This window comes from Procambarus clarkii, chromosome 3 (assembly GCF_040958095.1).
Source record: "Procambarus clarkii isolate CNS0578487 chromosome 3, FALCON_Pclarkii_2.0, whole genome shotgun sequence".
In the NCBI taxonomy this organism is placed as follows: Eukaryota; Metazoa; Arthropoda; class Malacostraca; order Decapoda; family Cambaridae; genus Procambarus; species Procambarus clarkii.
This window is the reverse complement of record NC_091152.1, coordinates 23,622,132-23,649,340: the sequence shown is the minus strand read 5'-3', so window position 1 is coordinate 23,649,340 and position 27,209 is coordinate 23,622,132. Positions and strand designations below refer to the sequence as shown.

The 27,209-nt window shown below is 52.5% G+C and overlaps 1 protein-coding gene across 1 annotated transcript in view; it reads right to left on the bottom strand.

The window, feature by feature from the left end:
- Positions 1-2,113: 2,113 nt before the first annotated feature.
- Positions 2,114-27,209, bottom strand: part of LOC138368635 (uncharacterized) — a 45,890-nt gene continuing 20,794 nt past the window's right edge. The window contains exons 3-5 of the mRNA XM_069331280.1: positions 11,622-11,669; positions 5,870-6,042; positions 2,114-2,251 (exon numbers count right to left, since the gene is read on the bottom strand). Coding sequence (XP_069187381.1) covers positions 2,114-2,251; positions 5,870-6,042; positions 11,622-11,669 — 359 coding nt within the window. The remainder of the gene's footprint in view (positions 2,252-5,869; positions 6,043-11,621; positions 11,670-27,209) is intronic.

Genomic DNA, 27,209 nt, shown 5'->3' with positions numbered 1-27,209 from the left:
TATGATAGAGCCCAATAGGCTCAGGAATCTGTACATCAGTTGATTGACGGTTGAGAGGCGGGACCAAAGAGCCAGAGCTCAACCTCCGCAAACACAACTAGGTGAGTACAACTAGGTGAGTACACACACACACACACACACACACACACACACACACACACACACACACACACACACACACACACACACACACACACACACACACACACACACACACACACACACACACACAGTCACAGTCACCTACCAGACTGGACGTGCACACACACACACACTGAACTACAGGCCAGTGTCCTTAACTTGTATACCATGCAAGGTGATGGAGAAGATTGTGAGAAAAAACCTAGTAACACATCTGGAGAGAAGAGACTTCGTGACAACCCATCAACATGGGTTCAGGGAGGGTAAATCTTGCCTTACAGGCTTGATAGAATTCTATGATCAGGTGATAAAGATTAAGCAAGAAAGAGAAGGATGATCGGACTGCATTTTTTTGGACTGTCGGAAAGCCTTTGACACAGTACCCCATAAAAGGTTGATGCATAAGCTGGAGAAACAGGCAGGAGTAACTGGTAGGGCGCTCCAGTGGGTAAGGGAGTACCTAAGCAATAGGAAGCAGAGAGTTATAGCGAGGGGTGATACCTCAGAATGGCGTGAAGTCACCAGTGGAGTCCCACAGGGCTCTGTGCTTGGACCTATCCTGTTTCTGATATACGTAAATGATCTCCCAGAGGGTATAGACTCATTCCTCTCAATGTTTGCTGACGACGCCAAAATTATGAGAAGGATTAAGACAGAGGGAGCCGGTCGGCCGAGCGGACAGCACGCGGGACTTGTGATCCTGTGGTCTTGGGTTCGATCCCAGGCGCCGGCGAGAAACAATGGGCAGAGTTTCTTTCACCCTATGCCCCTGTTACCTAGCAGTAAAATAGGTACCTGGGTGTTAGTCAGCTGTCACGGGCTGCTTCCTGGGGGTGGAGGCCTGGTCGAGGACCGGGCCGCGGGGACACTAAAAAAGCCCCGAAATCATCTCAAGATAACCTCAAGATAACCTCAAGAGGAGGACAGTTTGAGGCTTCAAGAAGACCTGGACAAGCTGCAGGAATGGTCGAACAAATGGATGTTAGAGTTTAACCCAAGCAAATGTAATGTAGTGAAGATAGGGGTAGGAAGCAGGAGACCAGATACAAGGTATCACTTGAGAGATGAAATACTTCAAGAGTCAGAGAGAGAGAAAGACCTGGGGGTTGATATCACGCCAGACCTGTCCCCTGAAGCTCATATCAAGAGGATAACATCAGCAGCGTATGCCAGGTTGGCTAACATAAGAACGGCCTTTAGAAACTTGTGTAAGGAATCTTTCAGAACATTATATACCACATATGTCAGACCAATCCTGGAGTATGCGGCTCCAGCATGGAGTCCATATCTAGTCAAGCATAAGATTAAACTGGGAAAGGTTCAAAGGTTTGCCACCAGACTAGTACTAGTACCACATTCAAGATTCTCAAGGGAATCAACAGGGTTGATAAAGACAGGCTATTTAACACAAGGGGAACACGCACTAGGGGACACAGGTGGAAACTGAGTGCCCAAATGAGCCACAGAGATATTAGAAAGAACTTTTTTAGTGTCAGAGTGGTTGACAAATGGAATGCATTAGGAAGTGATGTGGTGGAGGCTGACTCCATACACAGTTTCAAGTGTAGATATGATAGAGCCCAATAGGCTCAGGAACCTGTACACCTGTTGATTGACGTTTGAGAGGCGGGACCAAAGAGCCAGAGCTCAACCCCCGCAAGCACAACTAGGTGAGTACAACTAGGTGAGTACACAGACACACAGACACACAGACACACACACACACACACACACACACACACACACACACACACACACACACACACACACACACACACACACACACACACACACACACACACACACACACACACACAGTCACCTACCAGACTGGACGTACACACACACACACACAGTCACCTACCAGACTGGACGTGCACACACACACACACACACATACACACACACACACACACACACACACACACACACACACACACACACACACACACACACACACACACACACACAGTCACCTACCAGACTGGACGTGCACAGAGACGGACGAGACTCCGCCAGTATCTGGTCGACAGGTGTATCTGCCAGAGTCGTTGGGGGTGACCGCTGACAACATCAACCTGCTCACCGTTCTGCTCGGCGCCTTCTCTGTCTGGGGAGTGGACACACACACCTCCTTATTATTATCTTCACACAACACACCCTTCACTCTACCAACTCCCATAATATACATATCTATATACTTGTTTAAGTGTGAAATTATTGGCTAAATTTATCATATCTGTAAAAAAATATAGGTTAAGGTAAGAGTGAGTATATATGTATATGTTAAGGCGCGCGGGAATGTTTATAATGAAGTACGATTTATATTTAATAATTCTAGACTATGAAGGTGATTGGCGCGGCCAACCACACCACCTGTGTGCTGGAGTGTGTGCGGATCATCATGTCGAGTAAACTGCGTTTTTTGAGTTTACACATTATTTCCTAAAGTTTACCTTGAACTTTGCAAACTAAAATGGCATTTTTGTTTTTGTCTGTGCAGTTATCTGTAGTAATACGAGGATGTTATATTGAATATCACTATGTAATGTTACCTATGCCTTTACCAGATTTTTCAAGTGGCAGCATATTTCAGTCGTCAAAATATCGGCGAATTGCGTTCCATAATCTTGCGTATTTCGTGTGATAAGATCATTGATTTGTGTGTGTTGGTGCAGCGATGCATGTATCCGGCTGTCACAGTTCACAACCCGTGTTTGGTAGTTCATTCCTGACGGAGAGTCTTATACTGAAGGTAAATATGATACATGAAAGTGCAAAACTTTACATAATACACACACTGTTGCAAACCCGATTCCATCGTCGGAGCCAGGAGCAGCGACGTCAACGCCATCTGTGAGTCCGCTCCCGAAACCCCCACAAATTGGACGACGCCATCTAGTGGTGACAGGAAGATACCAGCAAGAGACGCTAGATTCCTGTCCTAGTCAGCTCGAGAGGTAGCTGGTGCTGACCTCTGGTGAGGTGGCGCCTAGAAAATCAGCGCCATCTATTGTAGGAGGAGTTGTATGTCTATGTCAGAGTACGTAAGTGATGTTTCCTAGTGTCCCATGTACTGACCAGTGTACTGATGACGTGTCTGTATCCACAGAGTCGACGTAGGGCTGCAGTGGTACGAGGACAGTCAGTCTACCCAGGGCAGCCTATATCTCTCTACTCCATTCTGCTTTACGGAAGCAGTGAGCCGCCGCCGAAGAGGAACTGTGTAGTGTTCTACTGTCTGCCTGTGAAGTGGCAGTGACAGAATTCGGCGTACCCCGGGACTGGCTAGAGGAAGAGACGCCCGACAGTGAGGTGCTACGGAGGAGTGTAACTAGCTAGTTGCAAGAAGCTCCCGCCAGGGATTCGCTACCCTTGTATTTGTTCGTGAAGAGGCCCAGCAGCGCGAGGCTGATGTTCTCTGCCAGCACCAGGCTGCAGAGTGATTGTGGGCGTTCACAAGGAGCACCTAGTGAGACTGTAGACAGGCTGGTCCGTGGCTAGGGTAGACTCGTTGGTGTTTCCCAGTACTGGTTGAGGACGGTACTGTGTGTTGAGGAAACACGGAAGCTGACAAGACTGCATCGCTTGAGCGTCGAGGAGCGCTTAGTGTCCTATGAGAGCGACATTTGTGTATATATCAGTGTAGTAATACTTCCGTTATGATTTTATATGAGGGTGATGGGAAAGTGATTATATGTGAATATATTGATAATTGATGAAGTGTCGTATTCAATGGAACTCCCCCATTGTGTTTTACTTGCATTACCAAGCTCACTCCTTGAAAGCCACTACTAACTTGGGGTTGGATACCAGAACTTTAGTTCCTCTAGAAAAGAACCCGGTTGCGACCCATCGTGGCCGTAACACACACACACACACACACACACACACACACACACACACACACACACACACAACCAGTCACATCTCTCCTGTGTGAAGAACGGAAGGAAGCAATCAGAGTAAAGCGCCAAGCCATTACGACTATACAGCACTGGGAAGAGGTCAGGATAAGAATTTGGAATGGGACGGCGGGAAAGGAATGGTGTGAAGAGACTCTGAATGTATATGTTATGGGGTCAAACACATTAACGATGCCTCTAACCAGATGAACAACTCTATCATGAACTATGAACAACCAACTTTTAATAACACTGAGGCAGGATTTCGAAACTAGTGGTGGTGGTGGTGTATTAAAAAATTGTTTTGTTGCAGAGTATTATACATTGAGGTGATGCGCTACTCTCCTTAGACAAGCCATAGTTTCCTAGTGCATTTGGAGGCAACATATTTATACCTTTGCACTACCATTGTGGTAATTGACGGGTTGCATATTTAGCGTTTTTTTTTTTGTCTAGTCTTATGAGATAGGATATATTTGGTGTCTCCTTGAAGTAGTCTTAAGTTAGGTATTATCTTGAGGCAACAATAGCTGGCCTCCCTCGTCCTCACGATCAAGTTTTAAGTTTATTATCAACGTGATTCTCATCATATTGTCTCCAGAGGCGTCAGCGTTCAACCCGTTCTCGCAAATTCGTAAAGTCAATATTGACTTATTAACTACGTGCATAGGTGATATACTAAACATAATAGATGCCCTTAAAAAGATTCATAGAAAACACCGACCTTACCTAACCTTGTTAGTATCTTAAGATAAGCATCTTATTGCTTCGTAATTACAATTATTACTTAACCTATACCTATTATAGGTTAGGTAATAATTGTAATTACGAAGCAATAAGATGCTTATCTTAACATACTAAGTAGGTTAGGTAAGGTCGGTGTTTTCTATGAATCTTTTTAAGGGTATCTATTATGTTAAGTATGTCACCTATGCACATATTTAATAAGTCAATATTGACTTATTAAATTTGCGAGAACGGGTTGCAGCGTTCAGACATTAACATGGGCGCCGGCTTCGGGTAGGAACTATGGTGTCACTGAAGCAGATGTTCCACAGGAGCAGTTCCGTTACAGTGGTGAAGGGTGCCCTCGTCTTCATGGTGTACTCCACAGGAGCACTCCAGTCACACTACACGTGTAAATAACTGACATCTGGCGTGACCAATTCATTACCTGCCCCGGAGGAAAACTAAAGTTTTTATGGTACAGAAGGAAACATTTTCCGGTTGAGATTTAAAGCTTGTTAACTCTCGTCTACGACCTAGACACAACCAGCAACTGTAAGAGCACCTTTGGCAGTGAGAGAGGACACACCTGCATATATGTGGGGTACATCCAAGAGAACAAATCCACAATTGTCGACTAAGTCGCGTCTGAGATAATCCCGGAGGTAGGTTCGAACTCTCATCACGGCCTGTTTGTATTTGTTCATTTCATATATCACGCTATTGTGATGTCTGTGTGAACATCCAAGACCCAGATCACATAGGTGGCTGACAACATACACACACCGGCCATACACACACACACACACACACACACACGTGCCATACACACACACACCTGCCATACACACACACACACACACCTGCCATACACACACACACACACACACACCTGCCATACACACACACACACACACACACACACACACATATACACACACATACACACACACACACACACACATACACACACATACATACACACACACACACACACACACACACACACACACACACACACACACACACACACACACACACACACACACACACACACACACACACACACACCTGCCATACACACATGAGGTACAGACCTGGAGAGCTATTCCGCCTCTCGGAGCATCGTAGTCCAGTCTGCGGGCGCCCTGGTACCACACCACGGCGTGAGGACCCTTCATGTGGTGGTGGGCAACGGTACAGGTCACCGCCAGCACGCTGCCCTCCTGGATGTACCGTTCCTCAGCCCCCGAGATGTGTACCTGGGTACCTGCAAGTATTAGTTCACATGTACTTCAGTTCCCCCTTGTACCTGTAACGTTACATCATATGTACATCACCAATTATACTTTGTATAACTCCCAATTTGTTGTAGAGTAAAACCTATCATTATCACGGAGCACGGAGTTTACCTTTAGTGATGAATGTGATTGATATATTTAATAATTTCTTGATTTTAAATAAATGGATTTGTTGTATGCAAATATTTATCAAACATACCTAATTAACTAAATGATATAATGAGGACAGACTCAAATTTTTACGCCATAACCAAACATTCAGTTAGATTGACAATATCGGCTGGACTCCTTAAACGAAGAGTTAAATCAGAGCGGATCGGGCTTTGCGGAGTAAGATTACCTCAGGAATCACATACACTCATGACTCGCTGTGTACAACATAAGCACACTCACAAACACACACACATGCACACACACGCACACTGACGCACTCAAACATGTAAATGTGATTCTCATTGGTTCACGAGCGAGAACACAAAAGAGGACCTGTTAGCAGGACTCGTAATTCTGTGGCGCGGGTTCGATTCCTGCACGAGGCAGAAACAAATGGGCAAAGTTTCTTTCACCCTGAATGCCCCTGTTACCTAGCAGTAAATAGGTACCTGGGAGTTAAGTCAGCTGTCACGGGCTGCTTCCTGGGGGTGGAGGCCTGGTCTAGGACCGGGCCGCGGGGACACTAAAAAAAAGCCCCGAAATCATCTCAAGATAACCTCAAGAAGGAAGAGTGGACTAGTAAATGTACTGAAGTTCAAAAAAGTATTCCTGCCGAGGGATAAGACAAGGTGAATGAGGGCAGCAGCCGCGAGGAAGGAGTGCAGGGAGAAAGAAAGGAATCGGGGAAACACAACCCCGAACCCTACAATCCCAGAGGGGAGTGGGGAACCCTCCACAAGCAGTTCAACAGACACAGTGAGAGGAGCACCACCTGCACCTTCCACCCAATAGTCATCCTACCTGCCCCAACCCTTGCTATCACCCCATTAAGTGCCCATCTTGGGCACCCTCCCCCAACCCCCCCTCTTCCCAGGACCTCCCATCTTCCCCCACCAAGCCCTCCCTTCTTCCCCACCCCCCTAGCTCTTCCTTTCCCCCATCCACCCACCCAGGCCCTCTCTTCTCCCCCACCCCCAAGCCATCTCTTCTCCCCCACCCCCTAAGACCTCCCTTCTCCCTGATTCCACCTAAGCCCTCCCTTTTTCCTCTCCCCCTAAGCCCTCCCTTCCCCCACACCCCAACCCCTCCCTCCTCTTCTGCCTTCCCAAGCCCTATCTCGTCTTCTGCCCCATCAAGCTCTCCCTTCTCCCCCATCTGCCAAGCCTCCCCCTCTCACCCTCCCAAGCATCCCCCTTCCCCCCAAGCCCTTCCTCCTCCACCACCCTCCCCATGCCAGATCCTCCCACCACCCTCACACCCCAGATCCCCTAGGTCTCCCTTCATAGGCCCTCCCATCCCGGTCCCTCCCTGTTTTCCTGCTTCAGGGGAATCAACAGAAACTGAGGAAGGACAGAAGAGAGTTAGTTTTAAGGTGATATACTCGAACATAGATGGGATTACAGCAAGGCAAGTGAACTAAAGGAAAGAGCACAAGAAGTGAACCCAGATGTAATCGGACTCACAGAAACAAAACTCTCAGGAATCATAATGAATGTTATGCTACCCCAGGACTACACTGTAATAAGGAATGAGAGGGAAGGAAGGGGAGGAGGCAGAGTGGCCCTACAAATAAGAAAGGAATGGAGTTTCAAGGAGATGGTTATCCTGGGCTGCAAGGGATTCAGAGACTACATAGCAGGTACCAAGACGATGGGAGGACCATGAATAGTAGTAGCAGTGATATATAACCCTCCACCAAATGACAGAAGATCTGTACAAGAGTATGACAACAACAACATGGCAGTTAACACTATAATTGAGAGGGTAGCCCCTGTTGCTTGTAGAAATAGATCTGCTCATCGTACAGGACTTCAATCAGGGAAGGATCGACTGGGAGAACGAGGAACTGCATGGAGGTGAGGATACATGGAGAGCTAAACTATTGGAGGTAGAGACAAGAAACTTCTTAAGCCAGCATGTCAGGGAACCTCTGGCATTCCGAAAAAGGAAGGCTGGCATTCCGAAAGGGAAACTATGAGGAGATAAGAAAATTCCTAACAGATATAACATGGGAAGCAGAGTTCAGGGAAAACACGGCCCAAGACATGATGGATTACATCATGCAGAAGTGTAAGGAGGCAGCAGACAAGTTTGTCCCGGTCCAAAAGGAAAACAACGAAATGCAGATGAGAAACCCATGGTTAAACCAGAGATGTAGGCTAGCTTAGCGGCAAAATAAAAAGGCGTGGAGAAACTATAGAAATAACAGGACTCTTGAGAGCAGAGAAATACCAGAGCGCTAGAAATGATTGTCAGGTTGAGAAGAGAGGCAGAAGGGTAATAAGAAAATGACATCGCAAGCACGGCAAAGACTCGACCTAAATTGCTGCACAGTCACATCAGGAGAAAAACAACAGTAAAGGAACAGGTAATGACATTGAGGATAGGGGCAGACAGATTCACTACAAACGACAAGGAAGTGTGCGAGGAACTGAATAAGAAATTCCAGGAGGTTTTCATCTCAGAGCAATGAGGAGTTCCAGAGATAATAGAGGGAATAGAACAAATCCACAAGGGCCGTGGAGTTGTGTAGAGGGAATAGTTAATCAGGCACCACTAGAAGAGTTTGAGATTACCAGTGGGGATGTAAGAAAGCTTTTGCTAGAGTTGGATGCGACAAAGGCTATAGGCCCAGATGGAATCTTTCCTTGGATACTGAAGGAAAGAGAGTTTAAGCACTGTGCCTACCACTCTCCATAATGTATAACAAATCACTGGCAAAAGGGAAACTGCCCAAAATTTGGAAGACGGCTAATGTAGTCCCGATATACAAGCAGGGGGATAGACAAGAGGCACGAACTAGAGGCCAGTGTTTCTAACCTGCATACCATGTAAGCTGATGGAGAAGATTATGCGAAAAAAGCTAGTGGAACATCTGGAGTGGAAGAACTTCGTAACACAGCATCAACATGGGTTCAGGGATGGCAAGTCCTGCCTCACAGGGTTAACTGAATTCTACGACCAGGCAACAAAACTCAGGCAATAAAGAAAGGGGTGAGCAGACTGCATATTTTTGGATTGCCAGAAAGCCTTTGACACAGTACCACACACGAGGCTAGAGCAAAAGCTGGAGATGCAGGCTGGAGTGAAATGGAAGGTACTCCATTGGATAACAGAGTACCTAAGCAATAGAAGACAGCGAGTCACTGTGAGCGGTGAAGTCTGAGATTGGCGAGACGTTACCAGTGGAGTCCCGCAGGGGTCAGTCCTTGGACCTATACTGTTTCTGATATATGTAAATGATCTCCCAGAGGGTATAGAATCGTTCCTCTCATTGTTTGCTGATGATGCAAAAATTATGAGGAGGATTAAAACAGAGGAAGACAGTATGAGGCTACAAGATGGCCTAGACAAACTGAATGAATGATCCAACAAATAGCTATTAAAGTTCAACCAGAGTAAATGTAAGTAATGAAACTAGGCGGTGGAAACAGGCCAGACACAGGATACAGAATAGGAGATGAAGTACTTCATGAAACGGACAGAGAGAAAGATCTAGGACTTGATATCACACCAAACGTGTCTCCTGAAGCCCACATAAACAGAATTACATCTGCGGCATATGCGAGACTGGCTAACATCAGAACAGCCTTCAGGAACCTGTGTAAGGAATAATTCAGAACCTTGTATACCACATATGTAAGACCAATCCTGGAGTATGCGGCCCCAGCATAGAGCCCGTACCTTGTCAAGCACAAGACGAAGGTGGAAAAAGTTCAGAGGTATGCCACTAGACTAGTTCCAGAACTAAGAGGCACGAGTTACGAGGAAAGGCTGCGTGAAGTGCACCTCATGACACTGGAAAACAGAAAAGTAAGGGGAGACATGATCACTACCTACAAATTATCAGATGTGCACCTCACGACACTGGAAGAGAGAAAAGTAAGGGGAGACATGATCACTACCTACAAAATTATCAGAGGAATTGACATGTTTAACACTGGTGGTACGCGAACAAGGGGACACAGGTGGATACTGAGTACCCAAATGAGCCACAGGGACGTCATAAAGAACTTTTTCAGTGTTAGAGTAGTTAACAGGTGGAATGCATTAGGCAGTGATGTGGTGGAGGCTGACTCCATACACAGTTTCAAATGTAGATATGATAGAGCCCAATAGGTTCAGGAATCTGTACACCTGTTGATTGACGGTTGAAAGGCGGGACCAAAGAGCCAGAGCTCAACCCCCGCAAGCACAACTAGGTGAGTACACACACACACACACACACACACGGGGGCCTCGTAGCCTGGTGCGGGGGCCTCGTAGCCTGGTGGATAGCGCGCAGGACTCGTAATTCTGTGGCGCGGGTTCGATTCCCGCACGAGGCAGAAACAAATGGGCAAAGTTTCTTTCACCCTAAGTGCCCCTGTTACCTAGCAGTAAATAGGTACCTGGGAGTTAGTCAGCTGTCACGGGCTGCTTCCTGGTGTGTGTGTGTGTGTGTGTGTGTGTGTGTGTGTGTGTGTGTGTGGTGTGGAAAAAAAAAAAAAAAGTTAGTAGTTAGTTAGTAAACAGTTGATTGACAGTTGAGAGGCGGGCCGAAAGAGCAAAGCTCAACCCCCGCAAAAACACAACTAGTAAACACAACTAGTAAACACACACACACACACAAATGGGACAGGAGTCATTGCTGTAAACAACCGATGTCTGGAAAGGCGGGATCCAAGAGTCAATGCTCGATCTTGCAAGCACAAATAGGTGAGTACACACACACACAGGTGAGATGAGCCATTGATAAGCTAGGACACAGGAGAGCTAGGATGAGCTAGGACACAGTTGAGATAGGGTGAGCTAGGACACAAGTGAGCCAGGGGGATCTAGGACACAGGTGAGCTAGGACACAGGAGAGCTAGGATGAGCTAGGACACAGTTGAGATAGGGTGAGCTAGGACACAGGTGAGCTAGGGTGAGCTAGGACACAGGTGAGCTAGGGTGAGCCAGGACACAGGTGAGCTAGGACACAGGTGAGCCAGGGTGAGCTAGGACACAGGTGAGCTAGGGTGAGCCAGGACACAGGTGAGCTAGGGTGAGCCAGGACACAGGTGAGCTAGGGTGAGCTAGGACACAGGTGAGCTAGGGTGAGCCAGGACACAGGTGAGCTAGGGTGAGCCAGGACACAGGTGAGCTAGGGTGAGCTAGGACACAGGCGAGCTAGGGTGAGCCAGGACACAGGTGAGCTAGGGTGAGCCAGGACACAGGTGAGCTAGGGTGAGCTAGGACACAGGTGAGCTAGGGTGAGCCAGGACACAGGTGAGCTAGGGTGAGCCAGGACACAGGTGAGCTAGGGTGAGCCAGGACACAGGTGAGCTAGGGTGAGCTAGGACACAGGTGAGCTAGGGTGAGCCAGGACACAGGTGAGCTAGGGTGAGCCAGGACACAGGGGTAACATACTAACCATTGTCAGAGGCCTCCAGCTGGTAGAACGGGTCGTCCATATTCTTGTCTGGAAAAGATTACACCATAAATATGTTTCTATAACAATTGATGAATATACAATCAATACAGATTATGTCTCTTTACCTGCAATGTTGCAGCGTGTATGGGGTTATTTAGAGGTTTAGTCACTTATACATCCATACACATACACGCGCATACATGTACTCATGTATACCGTATACACACACCCACACTCCCACACTCCTACAGGGACCAAAGAGTCAGAGCTCAACCCCCGCAAGCACAACTAGGTAAGTACAGTGGTAGTCTCCAAGCTAAATTACTTCCCACCCTCAATCACACCCTCCCACTGTACCTCACACTTTCCCACAGTACCTCACACCCTCCCACTGTACCTCACACTCTCCCACTGTACCTCACACTTTCCCACAGTACCTCACACCCTCCCACTGTACCTCACACTCTCCCACTGTACCTCACACTCTCCCACAGTACCTCACACTCTCCCACTGTACCTCACACTTTCCCACAGTACCTCACACTCTCCCACTGTACCTCACACTTTCCCACAGTACCTCACACCCTCCCACTGTACCTCACACTTTCCCACAGTACCTCACACTCTCCCACTGTACCTCACACTCTCCCACAGTACCTCACACCCTCCCACTGTACCTCACACTCTCCCACTGTACCTCACACTTTCCCACAGTACCTCACACCCTCCCACTGTACCTCACACTCTCCCACTGTACCTCACACTCTCCCACTGTACCTCACACTCTCCCACTGTACCTCACACTTTCCCACAGTACCTCACACTCTCCCACTGTACCTCACACTTTCCCACAGTACCTCACACCCTCCCACTGTACCTCACACTCTCCCACTGTACCTCACACTTTCCCACAGTACCTCACACTCTCCCACTGTACCTCACACTTTCCCACAGTACCTCACACCCTCCCACTGTACCTCACACTCTCCCACTGTACCTCACACTTTCCCACAGTACCTCACACTCTCCCACTGTACCTCACACTCTCCCACTGTACCTCACACTCTCCAACTGTACCTCACACTCTCCCACAGTACCTCACACTCTCCCACTGTACCTCACACTCTCCCACTGTACCTCACACCCTCCCACAGTACCTCACACTCTCCCACTGTACCTCACACTCTAACACAGTACCTCACACTCTCCCACTGTACCTCACACTTTCCCACAGTACCTCACACTCTCCCACTGTACCTCACACTCTCCCACTGAACCTCACACTCTCCCACTGTACCTCACACTCTCCCACTGTACCTCACACTCTCCCACTGTACCTCACACTCTCCCACTGTACCTCACACTCTCCCACAGTACCTAACACTCTCCCACAGTACCTCACACCCTTCCACTGTACCTCACACCCTCCCACAGTACCTCACACCCTCCCACTGTACCTCACACTCTCCCACTGTACCTCACACTCTAACACTGTACCTCACACTCTCCCACTGTACCTCACACTTTCCCACAGTACCTCACACTCTCCCACTGTACCTCACACTCTCCCACTGAACCTCACACTCTCCCACTGTACCTCACACTCTCCCACTGTACCTCACACTCTCCCACTGTACCTCACACTCTCCCACTGTACCTCACACTCTCCCACAGTACCTAACACTCTCCCACAGTACCTCACACCCTCCCACTGTACCTCACACCCTCCCACAGTACCTCACACCCTCCCACTGTACCTCACACTCTCCCACTGTACCTCACACTCTACCACAGTACCTCACACCCTCCCACTCTCCCACAGTACCTCACACTCTCCCACAGTACCTCACACCCTCCCACTGTACCTCACACCCTCCCACAGTACCTCACACCCTCCCACTCTCCCACAGTACCTCACACTCTCCCACAGTACCTCACACCCTCCCACTGTACCTCACACCCTCCCACAGTACCTCACACCCTCCCACTCTCCCACAGTACCTCACACTCTCCCACAGTACCCCACACCCTCCCACAGTCCCTCTTACCCTCCCACAGTACCTCACACTCTCCCACAGTACCTCACACTCTCCCACTGTACCTCACACTCTCCCACAGTACCTCACACCCTCCCACTCTCCCACAGTACCTCACACTCTCCCACAGTACCTCACACCCTCCCACTGTACCTCACACCCTCCCACAGTACCTCACACCCTCCCACTCTCCCACAGTACCTCACACTCTCCCACAGTACCTCACACCCTCCCACTGTACCTCACACCCTCCCACAGTACCTCACAGTCTCCCACAGTACCTCACACTCTCCCACAGTACCTCACACTCTCCCACAGTACCTCACACTCTCCCACAGTACCTCACACCCTCCCACAGTCCCAAATACTATCCCAGAGTACCTCACACAGTACCTCACACTCTCCCACTGTACCTCACACTCTCCCACAGTACCTCACACTCTCCCACTGTACCTCACACTCTCCCACAGTACCTCACACCCTCCCACAGTACCTCACACCCTCCCACTCTCCCACAGTACCTCACACCCTCCCACTCTCCCACAGTACCTCACACCCTCCCACAGTAACTCACACTCTCCCACAGAACCTCACACTCTCCCACAGTACCTCACACTCTCCCACAGTACCTCACACTCTCCCACAGTACCTCCCACCCTCCCACAGTACCTCACACCCTCCCACTCTCCCACAGTACCTCACACCCTCCCACTCTCCCACAGTACCTCCCACCCTCCCACAGTACCTCACACTCTCCCTCAGTACCTCACACTCTCCCACAGTACCTCACACTCTCCCACAGAACCTCACACTCTCCCACAGTACCTCACACTCTCCCACTGTACCTCACACTCTGCCACTGTACCTCCCACTCTCCCACAGTACCTCCCACCCTCCCACAGTACCTCACACTCTCCCACAGTACCTCACACCCTCCCACAGTACCCCACACTCTCCCACAGTACCTCACACTTTCCCACAGTACCTCACACCCTCCCACAGTACCCCACACTCTCCCACAGTACCTCACACTCTCCTACAGTACCCCACACCCTCCCACAGTACCTCACACTCTCCCACAGTACCTCACACTCTCCCACAGTACCCCACACCCTCCCACAGTACTTCACACTCTCCCACAGTACCTCACACCCTCCCACAGTACCTCACACTCTCCCACAGTACCCCACACCCTCCCACAGTACCTCACACTCTCCCACAGAACCTCACACTCTCCCACAGTACCTCACACTCTCCCACAGTACCTCACACTCTCCCACAGTACCTCACACTCTCCCACAGTACCCTACACTCTCCCACAGTACCTCACACTCTCCCACTGTACCTCACACCCTCCCACAGTACCTCACACTCTCCCACAGTACCTCACACCCTCCCACAGTACCTCACAGTCTCCCACAGTACCTCACACTCTCCCACAGTACCCCACACCCTCCCACAGTACCTCACACTCTCCCACAGTACCTCACACCCTCCCACAGTACCTCACACTCTCCCACAGTACCTCACACCCTCCCACAGTACCTCACACTCTCCCACAGTACCTCACACCCTCCCACAGTACCTCACACTCTCCCACAGTACCTCACACTCTCCCACAGTACCCCACATTCTCCCACAGTACCTCACACTCTCCCACAGTACCTCCCACCCTCCCACAGTACCTCACACTCTCCCACAGTACCTCACACTCTCCCACAGTACCCCACACCCTCCCACAGTACCTCACACTCTCCCACAGTACCTCACACCCTCCCATAGTACCTCACACTCTCCCACAGTACCCCACACTCTCCCACAGTACCTCACACTCTCCCACTGTACCTCACACCCTCCCACAGTACCTCACACTCTCCCACAGTACCTCACACTCTCCCACAGTATCCCACACCCTCCCACAGTACCTCACACTCTCCCACAGTACCTCACACCCTCCCACAGTACCTCACACTCTCCCACAGTGCCTCACACTCTCCCACAGTACCCCAAACCCTCCCACAGTACCTCTCACTCTCCCACAGTACCTCACACCCTCCCACAGTACCTCACACTCTCCACAGTACCTCACACTCTCCCACTGTACCTCACACTCTCCCACAGTACCTCACACCCTCCCACTCTCCCACAGTACCTCACACTCTACCACAGTACCTCACACCCTCCCACAGTACCTCACACCCACCCACTCTCCCACAGTACCTCACACTCTCCCACAGTACCTCACACCCTCCCACTGTACCTCACACCCTCCCACAGTACCTCACACTCTCCCACAGTACCTCACACTCTCCCACAGTACCTCACACTCTCCCACAGTACCTCACACTCTCCCACAGTACCTCACACCCTCCCACAGTACCTCACACTCTCCCACAGTACCTCACACCCTCCCACAGTACCTCACACTCTCCCACAGTACCTCACACTCTCCCACAGTACCCCACACTCTCCCACAGTACCTCACACTCTCCCACAGTACCTCCCACCCTCCCACAGTACCTCACACTCTCCCACAGTACCTCACACTCTCCCACAGTACCCCATACCCTCCCACAGTACCTCACTCTCTCCCACAGTACCTAACACCCTCCCATAGTACCTCACACTCTCCCACAGTACCCCACACTCTCCCACAGTACCTCACGCTCTCCCACTGTACCTCACACCCTCCCACAGTACCTCACACTCTCCCACAGTACCTCACACTCTCCCACAGTACCCCACACCCTCCCACAGTACCTCACACTCTCCCACAGTACCTCACACCCTCCCACAGTACCTCACACTCTCCCACAGTACCTCACACTCTCCCACAGTACCCCAAACCCTCCCACAGTACCTCACACTCTCCCACAGTACTTCACACCCTCCCACAGTACCTCACACTCTCCACAGTACCTCACACTCTCCCACAGTACCTCACACCCTCCCACAGTACCCCACACCCTCCCACAGTACCTCACACCCTCCCACTGTACCTCACACTCTCCCACAGTACCTCACACTCTCCCACAGTACCTCACACTCTCCCACAGTACCTCACACTCTCCCACTTTACCTCACACCCTCCCACAGTACCTCACACTCTCCCACAGTACCTCACACTCTCCCACAGTACCCCAAACCCTCCCACAGTACCTCACACTCTCCCACAGTACCTCACACCCTCCCACAGTACCTCACACTCCCCACAGTACCTCACACTCTCCCACAGTACCTCACACCCTCCCACAGTACCCCACACCCTCCCACTGTACCTCACACCCTCCCACAGTACCTCACACCCTCCCACTCTCCCACAGTACCTCACACTCTCCCACAGTACCTCACACCCTCCCACTGTACCTCTTACCCTCCCACAGTACCTCACACTCTCCCACAGTACCTCACACTCTCCCACAGGACCTCACACTCTCCCACAGTACCTCACACTCTCCCACAGTACCTCACATCCTCCCACAGTCCCAAACACTATCCCAGAGTACCTCACACAGTACCTCACACTCTCCCACTGTACCTCACACTCTCCCACAGTACCTCACACTCTCCCACTGTACCTCACACTCTCCCACAGTACCTCACACCCTCCCACTCTCCCACAGTACCTCACACTCTCCCACTGTACCTCACACCCTCCCACTGTACCTCACACCCTCCCACAGTACCTCACACCCTCCCACTCTCCCACAGTACCTCACACTCTCCCACAGTACCTCACACCCTCCCACTGTACCTCACTACCTCCCACAGTACCTCACACTCTCCCACAGTACCTCACACTCTCCCACAGTACCTCACACTCTCCCACAGTACCTCACACTCTCCCACAGTACCTCACACCCTCCCACAGTACCTCACACTCTCCCACAGTACCTCACACCCTCCCACAGTACCTCACACTCTCCCACAGTACCTCACACTCTCCCACAGTACCCCACACTCTCCCACAGTACCTCACACTCTCCCACAGTACCTCCAACCCTCCCACAGTACCTCACACTCTCCCACAGTACCTCACACTCTCCCACAGTACCCCATACCCTCCCACAGTACCTCACACTCTCCCACAGTACCTCACACCCTCCCATAGTACCTCACACTCTCCCACAGTACCCCACACTCTCCCACAGTACCTCACACTCTCCCACTGTACCTCACACCCTCCCACAGTACCTCACACTCTCCCACAGTACCTCACACTCTCCCACAGTATCCCACACCCTCCCACAGTACCTCACACTCTCCCACAGTACCTCACACCCTCCCACAGTACCTCACACTCTCCCACAGTACCTCACACTCTCCCACAGTACCCCAAACCCTCCCACAGTACCTCACACTCTCCCACAGTACTTCACACCCTCCCACAGTACCTCACACTCTCCACAGTACCTCACACTCTCCCACAGTACCTCACACCCTCCCACAGTACCCCACACCCTCCCACAGTACCTCACACCCTCCCACAGTACCTCACACTCTCCCACAGTACCTCACACTCTCCCACAGTACCTCACACTCTCCCACAGTACCTCACACTCTCCCACAGTACCTCCCACCCTCCCACAGTACCTCACACTCTCCCACAGTACCTCACACTCTCCCACAGTACCCCAACCCTCCCACAGTACCTCACACTCTCCCACAGTACCTCACACCCTCCCACAGTACCTCACACTCTCCACAGTACCTCACACTCTCCCACAGTACCTCACACCCTCCCACAGTACCCCACACCCTCCCACTGTACCTCACACCCTCCCACAGTACCTCACACCCTCCCACTCTCCCACAGTACCTCACACTCTCCCACAGTACCTCACACCTCCCACTGTACCTCTTACCCTCCCACAGTACCTCACACTCTCCCACAGTACCTCACACTCTCCCACAGTACCTCACACTCTCCCACAGTACCTCACACTCTCCCACAGTACCTCACATCCTCCCACAGTCCCAAACACTATCCCAGAGTACCTCACACAGTACCTCACACTCTCCCACTGTACCTCACACTCTCCCACAGTACCTCACACTCTCCCACTGTACCTGACACTCTCCCACAGTACCTCACACCCTCCCACTCTCCCACAGTACCTCACACTCTCCCACTGTACCTCACACCCTCCCACTGTACCTCACACCCTCCCACAGTACCTCACACCCTCCCACTCTCCCACAGTACCTCACACTCTCCCACAGTACCTCACACCCTCCCACTGTACCTCACACCCTCCCACAGTACCTCACACTCTCCCACAGTACCTCACACTCTCCCACAGTACCTCACACTCTCCCACAGTACCTCACACTCTCCCACAGTACCTCACACCCTCCCACAGTCCCAAATACTATCCCAGAGTACCTCACACAGTACCTCACACTCTCCCACTGTACCTCACACTCTCCCACAGTACCTCACACTCTCCCACTGTACCTCACACTCTCCCACAGTACCTCACACCCTCCCACAGTACCTCACACCCTCCCACAGTACCTCACACCCTCCCACTCTCCCACAGTACCTCACACCCTCCCACTCTCCCACAGTACCTCACACCCTCCCACAGTACCTCACACTCTCCCACAGAACCTCACACTCTCCCACAGTACCTCACACTCTCCCACAGTACCTCACACTCTCCCACAGTACCTCCCACCCTCACACCCTCCCACTCTCCCACAGTACCTCACACCCTCCCACTCTCCCACAGTACCTCCCACCCTCCCACAGTACCTCACACTCTCCCACAGTACCTCACACTCTCCCACAGTACCTCACACTCTCCCACAGAACCTTACACTCTCCCACAGTACCTCACACTCTCCCACTGTACCTCACACTCTCCCACTGTACCTCCCACTCTCCCACAGTACCTCCCACCCTCCCACAGTACCTCACACTCTCCCACAGTACCTCACACCCTCCCACAGTACCCCACACTCTCCCACAGTACCTCACACTCTCCCACAGTACCCCACACTCTCCCACAGTACCTCACACTTTCCCACAGTACCTCACACCCTCCCACAGTACCCCACACTCTCCCACAGTACCTCACACTCTCCCACAGTACCTCACACCCTCCCACAGTACCTCACACTCTCCCACAGTACCTCACACCCTCCCACTCTCCCACAGTACCTCACACCCTCCCACAGTACCCCACACTCTCCCAGAGTACCTCACACTCTCCCACAGTACCTCACACTCTCCCACAGTACCTCACACCCTCCCACAGTACCTCACACTCTCCCACAGTACCCCACACCCTCCCACAGTACCTCACACTCTCCCACAGAACCTCACACTCTCCCACAGTACCTCACACTCTCCCACAGTACCTCACACTCTCCCACAGTACCTCACACTCTCCCACAGTACCCCACACTCTCCCACAGTACCTCACACTTTCCCACAGTACCTCACATTCTCCCACTGTACCTCACACTCTCCCACAGTACCTCACACCCTCCCACTGTACCTCACACTCTCCCACTGTACCTCACACTCTCCCACAGTACCTCACACTCTCCCACTGTACCTCACACTTTCCCACAGTACCTCACACCCTCCCACTGTACCTCACACTCTCCCACTGTACCTCACACTCTCCCACTGTACCTCACACTCTCCCACTGTACCTCACACTTTCCCACAGTACCTCACACTCTCCCACCGTACCTCACACTTTCCCACAGTACCTCACACCCTCCCACTTTACCTCACACTCTCCCACTGTACCTCACACTCTCCCACAGTACCTCACACCCTCCCCCTGTACCTCACACTCTCCCATTGTACCTCACACTTTCCCACTGTACATCACACTCTCCCACTGTACCTCACACTTTCCCACAGTACCTCACACTCTCCCACTGTACCTCACACTCTCCCACTGTACCTCACACTCTCCCACAGTACCTCACACCCTCCCACTCTCCCACAGTACCTCACACTCTCCCACAGTACCTCACACCCTCCCACTGTACCTCACACCCTCCCACAGTACCTCACACCCTCCCACTCTCCCACAGTACCTCACACTCTCTCACAGTACCTCACACCCTCCCACTGTACCTCTTACCCTCCCACAGTACCTCACACTCTCCCACAGTACCTCACACTCTCCCACAGTACCTCACACTCTCCCACAGTACCTCACACTCTCCCACAGTACCTCACACCCTCCCACAGTCCCAAACACTATCCCAGAGTACCTCACACAGTACCTCACACTCTCCCACTGTACCTCACACTCTCCCACAGTACCTCACACTCTTCCACTGTACCTCACACCCTCCAACTCTCCCACAGTACCTCACACTCTCCCACAGTACCTCACACCCTCCCACTGTACCTCACACCCTCCCACAGTACCTCACACCCTCCCACTCTCCCACAGTACCTCACACTCTCCCACAGTACCTCACACCCTCCCACTGTACCTCACACCCTCCCACAGTACCTCACACTCTCCCACAGTACTTCACACTCTCCCACAGTACCTCACACTCTCCCACAGTACCTCACACTCTCCCACAGTACCTCACACCCTCCCACAGTCCCAAACACTATCCCAGAGTACCTCACACAGTACCTCACACTCTCCCACTGTATCTCACACCCTCCCACAGTACCTCACACTCTCCCACTGTACCTCACACTCTCCCACTGTACCTCACACTCTCCCACAGTACCTCACACTCTCCCACTGTACCTCACACTCTCCCACAGTACCTCACACCCTCCCACAGTACCTCACACCCTCCCACTCTCCCACAGTACCTCACACCCTCCCACTCTCCCACAGTACCTCACACCCTCCCACAGTACCTCACACTCTCCCACAGAACCTCACACTCTCCCACAGTACCTCACACTCTCCCACAGTACCTCACACTCTCCCACAGTACCTCCCACCCTCCCACAGTACCTCACACCCTCCCACTCTCCCACAGTACCTCACACCCTCCCACTCTCCCACAGTACCTCCCACCCTCCCACAGTACCTCACACTCTCCCACAGTACCTCACACACTCCCACAGTACCTCACACTCTCCCACAGAACCTCACACTCTCCCACAGTACCTCACACTCTCCCACAGTACCTCACACTCTCCCACAGTACCTCACACCCTCCCACAGTACCCCACACTCTCCCACAGTACCTCACACTCTCCCACAGTACCCCACACTCTCCCACAGTACCTCACACTCTCCCACAGTACCTCACACCCTCCCACAGTACCCCACACTCTCCCACAGTACCTCACACTCTCCCACAGTACCTCACACCCTCCCACAGTACCTCACACTCTCCCACAGTACCTCACACTCTCCCACAGTACCCCACACCCTCCCACAGTACCTCACACTCTCCCACAGTACCTCACACTCTCCCACAGTACCTCACACTCTCCCACAGTACCTCACACTCTCCCACAGTACCTCACACTCTCCCACAGTACCCTACACTCTCCCACAGTACCTCACACTCTCCCACTGTACCTCACACCCTCCCACAGTACCTCACACTCTCCCACAGTACCTCACACCCTCCCACAGTACCTAACACTCTCCCACAGTACCTCACACTCTCCCACAGTACCCCACACCCTCCCACAGTACCTCACACTCTCCCACAGTACCTCACACCCTCCCACAGTACCTCACACTCTCCCACAGTACCTCACACCCTCCCACAGTACCCCACACCCTCCCACAGTACCTCACACTCTCCCACAGTACCTCACACCCTCCCATAGTACCTCACACTCTCCCACAGTACCCCACTCTCTCCCACAGTACCTCACACTCTCCCACTGTACCTCACACCCTCCCACAGTACCTCACACTCTCCCACAGTACCTCACACTCTCCCACAGTATCCCACACCCTCCCACAGTACCTCACACTCTCCCACAGTACCTCACACCCTCCCACAGTACCTCACACTCTCCCACAGTACCTCACACTCTCCCACAGTACCCCAAACCCTCCCACAGTACCTCACACCCTCCCACAGTACCTCACACCCTCCCACAGTACCTCACACTCTCCCACTGTACCTCACACTCTCCCACAGTACCTCACACCCTCCCACTCTCCCACAGTACCTCACACTCTCCCACAGTACCTCACACCCTCCCACTGTACCTCACACCCTCCCACAGTACCTCACACCCTCCCACTCTCCCACAGTACCTCACACTCTCCCACAGTACCTCACACCCCCCCACAGTACCCCACACCCTCCCACAGTACCTCACACCCTCCCACAGTACCTCACACTCTCCCACTGTACCTCACACTCTCCCACAGTACCTCACACCCTCCCACTCTCCCACAGTACCTCACACTCTCCCACAGTACCTCACACCCTCCCACTGTACCTCACACCCTCCCACAGTACCTCACACCCTCCCACTCTCCCACAGTACCTCACACCCTCCCACAGTACCTCACACTCTCCCACAGTACCTCACACTCTCCCACAGTACCCCAAACCCTCCCACAGTACCTCACACTCTCCCACAGTACCCCACACCCTCCCACAGTACCTCACACTCTCCCACAGTACCTCACACCCTCCCATAGTACCTCACACTCTCCCACAGTACCCCACACTCTCCCACAGTACCTCACACTCTCCCACTGTACCTCACACCCTCCCACAGTACCTCACACTCTCCCACAGTACCTCACACTCTCCCACAGTATCCCACACCCTCCCACAGTACCTCACACTCTCCCACAGTACCTCACACCCTCCCACAGTACCTCACACCCTCCCACAGTCCCAAATACTATCCCAGAGTACCTCACACAGTACCTCACACTCTCCCACTGTACCTCACACTCTCCCACAGTACCTCACACTCTCCCACTGTACCTCACACTCTCCCACAGTACCTCACACCCTCCCACAGTACCTCACACCCTCCCACAGTACCTCACACCCTCCCACTCTCCCACAGTACCTCACACCCTCCCACTCTCCCACAGTACCTCACACCCTCCCACAGTACCTCACACTCTCCCACAGAACCTCACACTCTCCCACAGTACCTCACACTCTCCCACAGTACCTCACACTCTCCCACAGTACCTCCCACCCTCCCACAGTACCTCACACCCTCCCACTCTCCCACAGTACCTCACACCCTCCCACTCTCCCACAGTACCTCCCACCCTCCCACAGTACCTCACACTCTCCCACAGTACCTCACACTCTCCCACAGTACCTCACACTCTCCCACAGAACCTTACACTCTCCCACAGTACCTCACACTCTCCCACTGTACCTCACACTCTCCCACTGTACCTCCCACTCTCCCACAGTACCTCCCACCCTCCCACAGTACCTCACACTCTCCCACAGTACCTCACACCCTCCCACAGTACCCCACACTCTCCCACAGTACCTCACACTCTCCCACAGTACCCCACACTCTCCCACAGTACCTCACACTTTCCCACAGTACCTCACACCCTCCCACAGTACCCCACACTCTCCCACAGTACCTCACACTCTCCCACAGTACCTCACACCCTCCCACAGTACCTCACACTCTCCCACAGTACCTCACACCCTCCCACTCTCCCACAGTACCTCACACCCTCCCACAGTACCCCACACTCTCCCAGAGTACCTCACACTCTCCCACAGTACCTCACACTCTCCCACAGTACCTCACACCCTCCCACAGTACCTCACACTCTCCCACAGTACCCCACACCCTCCCACAGTACCTCACACTCTCCCACAGAACCTCACACTCTCCCACAGTACCTCACACTCTCCCACAGTACCTCACACTCTCCCACAGTACCTCACACTCTCCCACAGTACCCCACACTCTCCCACAGTACCTCACACTTTCCCACAGTACCTCACACTCTCCCACTGTACCTCACACTCTCCCACAGTACCTCACACCCTCCCACTGTACCTCACACTCTCCCACTGTACCTCACACTCTCCCACAGTACCTCACACTCTCCCACTGTACCTCACACTTTCCCACAGTACCTCACACCCTCCCACTGTACCTCACACTCTCCCACTGTACCTCACACTCTCCCACTGTACCTCACACTCTCCCACTGTACCTCACACTTTCCCACAGTACCTCACACTCTCCCACCGTACCTCACACTTTCCCACAGTACCTCACACCCTCCCACTGTACCTCACACTCTCCCACTGTACCTCACACTCTCCCACAGTACCTCACACCCTCCCCCTGTACCTCACACTCTCCCATTGTACCTCACACTTTCCCACTGTACATCACACTCTCCCACTGTACCTCACACTTTCCCACAGTACCTCACACTCTCCCACTGTACCTCACACTCTCCCACTGTACCTCACACTCTCCCACAGTACCTCACACCCTCCCACTCTCCCACAGTACCTCACACTCTCCCACAGTACCTCACACCCTCCCACTGTACCTCACACCCTCCCACAGTACCTCACACCCTCCCACTCTCCCACAGTACCTCACACTCTCCCACAGTACTTCACACCCTCCCACTGTACCTCTTACCCTCCCACAGTACCTCACACTCTCCCACAGTACCTCACACTCTCCCACAGTACCTCACACTCTCCCACAGTACCTCACACTCTCCCACAGTACCTCACACCCTCCCACAGTCCCAAACACTATCCCAGAGTACCTCACACAGTACCTCACACTCTCCCACTGTACCTCACACTCTCCCACAGTACCTCACACTCTCCCACTGTACCTCACACCCTCCAACTCTCCCACAGTACCTCACTCTCTCCCACAGTACCTCACACCCTCCCACTGTACCTCACACCCTCCCACAGTACCTCACACCCTCCCACTCTCCCACAGTACCTCACACTCTCCCACAGTACCTCACACCCTCCCACTGTACCTCACACCCTCCCACAGTACCTCACACTCTCCCACAGTACCTCACACTCTCCCACAGTACCTCACACTCTCCCACAGTACCTCACACTCTCCCACAGTACCTCACACCCTCCCACAGTCCCAAACACTCTCCCAGAGTACCTCACACAGTACCTCACACTCTCCCACTGTACCTCACACCCTCCCACAGTACCTCACACTCTCCCACTGTACCTCACACTCTCCCACTGTACCTCACACTCTCCCACAGTACCTCACACTCTCCCACTGTACCTCACACTCTCCCACAGTACCTCACACCCTCCCACAGTACCTCACACCCTCCCACTCTCCCACAGTACCTCACACCCTCCCACTCTCCCACAGTACCTCACACCCTCCCACAGTACCTCACTCTCTCCCACAGAACCTCACACTCTCCCACAGTACCTCACACTCTCCCACAGTACCTCACACTCTCCCACAGTACCTCCCACCCTCCCACAGTACCTCACACCCTCCCACTCTCCCACAGTACCTCACACCCTCCCACTCTCCCACAGTACCTCCCACCCTCCCACAGTACCTCACACTCTCCCACAGTACCTCACACACTCCCACAGTACCTCACACTCTCCCACAGAACCTCACACTCTCCCACAGTACCTCACACTCTCCCACAGTACCTCACACTCTCCCACAGTACCTCACACCCTCCCACAGTACCCCACACTCTCCCACAGTACCTCACACTCTCCCACAGTACCCCACACTCTCCCACAGTACCTCACACTTTCCCACAGTACCTCACACCCTCCCACAGTACCCCACACTCTCCCACAGTACCTCACACTCTCCCACAGTACCTCACACCCTCCCACAGTACCTCACACTCTCCCACAGTACCTCACACTCTCCCACAGTACCCCACACCCTCCCACAGTACCTCACACTCTCCCACAGTACCTCACACTCTCCCACAGTACCTCACACTCTCCCACAGTACCTCACACTCTCCCACAGTACCTCACACTCTCCCACAGTACCCTACACTCTCCCACAGTACCTCACACTCTCCCACTGTACCTCACACCCTCCCACAGTACCTCACACTCTCCCACAGTACCTCACACCCTCCCACAGTACCTCACACTCTCCCACAGTACCTCACACTCTCCCACAGTACCCCACACCCTCCCACAGTACCTCACACTCTCCCACAGTACCTCACACCCTCCCACAGTACCTCACACTCTCCCACAGTACCTCACACCCTCCCACAGTACCTCACACTCTCCACAGTACCTCACACTCTCCCACAGTACCTCACACCCTCCCACAGTACCCCACACCCTCCCACAGTACCTCACACCCTCCCACAGTACCTCACACTCTCCCACTGTACCTCACACTCTCCCACAGTACCTCACACCCTCCCACTCTCCCACAGTACCTCACACTCTCCCACAGTACCTCACACCCTCCCACAGTACCTCACACCCTCCCACAGTACCTCACACCCTCCCACTCTCCCACAGTACCTCACACTCTCCCACAGTACCTCACACCCTCCCACTGTACCTCTTACCCTCCCACAGTACCTCACACTCTCCCACAGTACCTCACACTCTC